This window comes from Rutidosis leptorrhynchoides, chromosome 8 (assembly GCF_046630445.1).
Source record: "Rutidosis leptorrhynchoides isolate AG116_Rl617_1_P2 chromosome 8, CSIRO_AGI_Rlap_v1, whole genome shotgun sequence".
In the NCBI taxonomy this organism is placed as follows: domain Eukaryota; kingdom Viridiplantae; phylum Streptophyta; class Magnoliopsida; order Asterales; family Asteraceae; genus Rutidosis; species Rutidosis leptorrhynchoides.
This window is the reverse complement of record NC_092340.1, coordinates 14,486,592-14,489,479: the sequence shown is the minus strand read 5'-3', so window position 1 is coordinate 14,489,479 and position 2,888 is coordinate 14,486,592. Positions and strand designations below refer to the sequence as shown.

At 34.6% G+C, this 2,888-nt stretch overlaps 1 protein-coding gene across 1 annotated transcript; it reads right to left on the bottom strand.

Annotated features, from left to right (window-relative positions):
- Position 1: 1 nt before the first annotated feature.
- LOC139861830 (protein ORANGE, chloroplastic-like) lies at positions 2–2,688 on the bottom strand. Its single transcript, XM_071850353.1, has 8 exons — positions 2,257–2,688; positions 2,040–2,154; positions 1,594–1,710; positions 1,327–1,413; positions 977–1,053; positions 584–711; positions 330–466; positions 2–232 (listed from the first exon to the last, which is right to left on the bottom strand). The coding sequence occupies exons 1-8, from the start codon at positions 2,442–2,444 to the stop codon at positions 155–157; spliced, it is 927 nt and encodes a 308-aa protein (XP_071706454.1). The 5' UTR covers positions 2,445–2,688; the 3' UTR covers positions 2–154.
- Between the last annotated feature and the right edge of the window lie 200 nt (positions 2,689–2,888).

Sequence of the window (2,888 nt, the reverse complement as noted above, 5' to 3'; positions counted from 1 at the left end):
ATACAGATTATCGACAGATTATCTTATATATAAGCATGCAATAATGTATTCGGAGAGTTGGGTACAGGGTGTACAATACAAACTGACCAGTAGGATTGACTTGCTGTGTTTGAAGGTGTACTAGTACAAAGTTAAGTTCAATTTACAAGTTTAACTAATCAAACGGGTCGATACGCGGATCATGCTCACTTGCCATGGCCATTCCTGTACAAAGACATGTAGGGCACATAACCTGCAAATTCAAATTCAAACATGCACAATATTAAATATTTAAACTAGTCTTGAAGTGAGAAGGTTATGGGGTTAACTATTAATTAAGAAACACTTACTTTTCCTGCACCCGAGCAGTTTGAACATCTTTCAGTTTTGGGTGGTGAGAGAGGTTGATTTCCACCATTAGCAGATGCAATTGGATCAATAAGAACAATTGACCCTGTGCTAGCACATCGAGCACAAGCTAGATATCCTGCATCATCAGATAACATCATCAACATATTTTAACTTCTATTTTCCTCTTTTCAACTTAATATCACCCTAAAATCGAAATTTAACGATCCGATCCGATCGATTTAAACACGCTTACCTGTTCCTAAGCAATACTTGCATCTTTTATGTTCCTGCTGTTTTACATTGTTTATTTCAACTACCATCAAGGCTGAAATCACACCAACTGCTCCCCCAGAGAAGGATGCCACAATGGGATCAACCTCGCTATAATTGTGCATTGAAAAAGATACCGTCTCAAGCAAAATCAGAACCATATAGCGCATTATTTACAAATTCAACATTGGTTATGTGTCATATGACAATATTCTAGCACTCTCTAGGTGGATCAACAACGCAGATGAACATGATTTATTATTATTTTAAAGGAAATTCAACCATCATTCCTATGTGATATACTCGGTTGTCAATCCAATAATATTGAACCGGCTTTCTATTTTTGTAAGTCAATGAAAGTGAAATATATATATACCTCAACTGCATTGGAAGATGCATATTGGAAATAAAATCTGCATACGATGTCCCTCCTATTCCCAATTTAAGCTCCAACTGAGATCAAAATAAAAAACAACATTATGGTTAGGAGCTACATAAACTACATATTCTTTAAGTATAACCACAATGTGTTCAAGTCACCATTAACAAACATTATATTACTTTAGTTCAAAAAAAGTTGGTCAAAATTGATGAAAGATTTATGGGTCAATCCCTGAAACTACAACTCATTTCTCATCACACGAACTGGTCACAACTGATAGTTAATGCATAGGTACTATGATAATCATCATTTCTTTTTAGCATTACATATGAGAAAGAACTTACAGCAGGTGCAAGGAGGCCTCCGAAAATTATAATTCCAGAAATAAGAGAAAAACATGTGGCATAGTATTGTTTGAGATTCGTTGACGACTGCAAAAATAAAAAAGAAAAATCTCAGCGATGCTCGAAGTGTATAACATATTATAAAAAAATCAATACCACACATTCTAATACATCTAATTCACATAGATAAAAACAAAACAGCCACTACTCTCAGAAGTCAAATAGACTACTCTATAGATAACAATGCAATAAACACGATTTTTATACCAGCGGCGGCAAGAAGGGGATGAATGACGGAAAGTTTGGAAGTTCGCTATCTGGCTCATCCTCTAAGATTCCAAGTTCGGCACTTTTAATTCTCTGTTGTATCCTTAGGCGACGAACCTGGTCAAAGTATAACATTACACTGAATCATAAATAATAACTCAGCATAAACGATGTGTTAGCATTTTAGAAACAAAAGAAGTTGATCGACATGTTATCAGGACTGCAACTAGCAACATATAGATATGTAATTAGTAATTACCTTGCAGGTAAAAGGTTAATCATAAAAAATTGAATTAAAAGGATACAAATTGAAGATTCAACCTTTTTAAACAATTTATAAATGTGTAACAAAAATTGAAAATACTAGTCCTCATAAGCAGGTGCACAAAGCTATTCAAAAACTTGCAGATTACAACAAAGATACAAATTCTAAGAAGCTTACATACCTCTTCCATATGCAAAAATATTTTATTCCGACGACTGCGTATATTATCCTGTATTTCCTGTACATCCATTTTATCAAAATCCTGCACTGTTTCAGGTCCTTCAATTATACAAAACCTGTACACAATCAATTCATATCATTTATCACCATATACTTACATCAATTTCATTTATTAACTATTAAATTAACAATTCACAAGCATAATAACAGTCACTTACCCTGCGGCGTTTTTATCAGCTAAATCAGCATCAATAGAAAACATCGAAGCATCTGAATCAGATGAAGATGGTGATATCGCTCGCCATCTGATAGTTGATTTTAGGTTTTGAAATTGATACCTTGAGTTGTAAGAAAACGGCGTCGTTACGGGATACGAAACATTTAGTATCCGAGCCGAACATATCATCGCTTCTGATTATCGCGTTCCTCAAGTTCAATTTCTGTAACGATATGTATATAAGTGCGAATATATGTTGAAATATTGTTGAGTGAGATTACACACAGTAAGAGTGTGTAAGAACAAAAGAGAATGGTGAGGATGGAACAAATTATGCAGTATTGGCCGGTCACCGGATCTTGTTCAATGGTACAAAGAAAGGTAGGTTGCTTATTGTTATTGCCACGTGTGTGGCCATTATTTCTTTTCTTTTTTGTTATTATTGCTTAGTGTCACGGACTTATCTCGATAAGCTCACGTGCGGCACTTAGTCTCTACTAAGTCAGCCTTTCTCGGACCTTATAACAATTCAAGTAACCAAAAGAGAAAATATTATAGAACAAGTGGAATTGAAGAAAATACTTATATTGCTTGAGAATGCTTTACAAGAGAGAATATTTGAGATTTGAGGTG

Bases quoted from the DNA above. Each gene is read 5' to 3' on its own strand.
- LOC139861830 (XM_071850353.1), bottom strand. From the start codon at position 2,444: ATGATATGTTCGGCTCGGATACTAAATGTTTCGTATCCCGTAACGACG. The intron at 1,711-2,039 runs GTATGTAAGCTT...TACTTTGACCAG, and splicing joins TATTTTTGCATATGGAAGAG to GTTCGTCGCCTAAGGATACA. The intron at 467-583 runs GTAAGCGTGTTT...CTGATGATGCAG, and splicing joins CAAGTATTGCTTAGGAACAG to GATATCTAGCTTGTGCTCGA.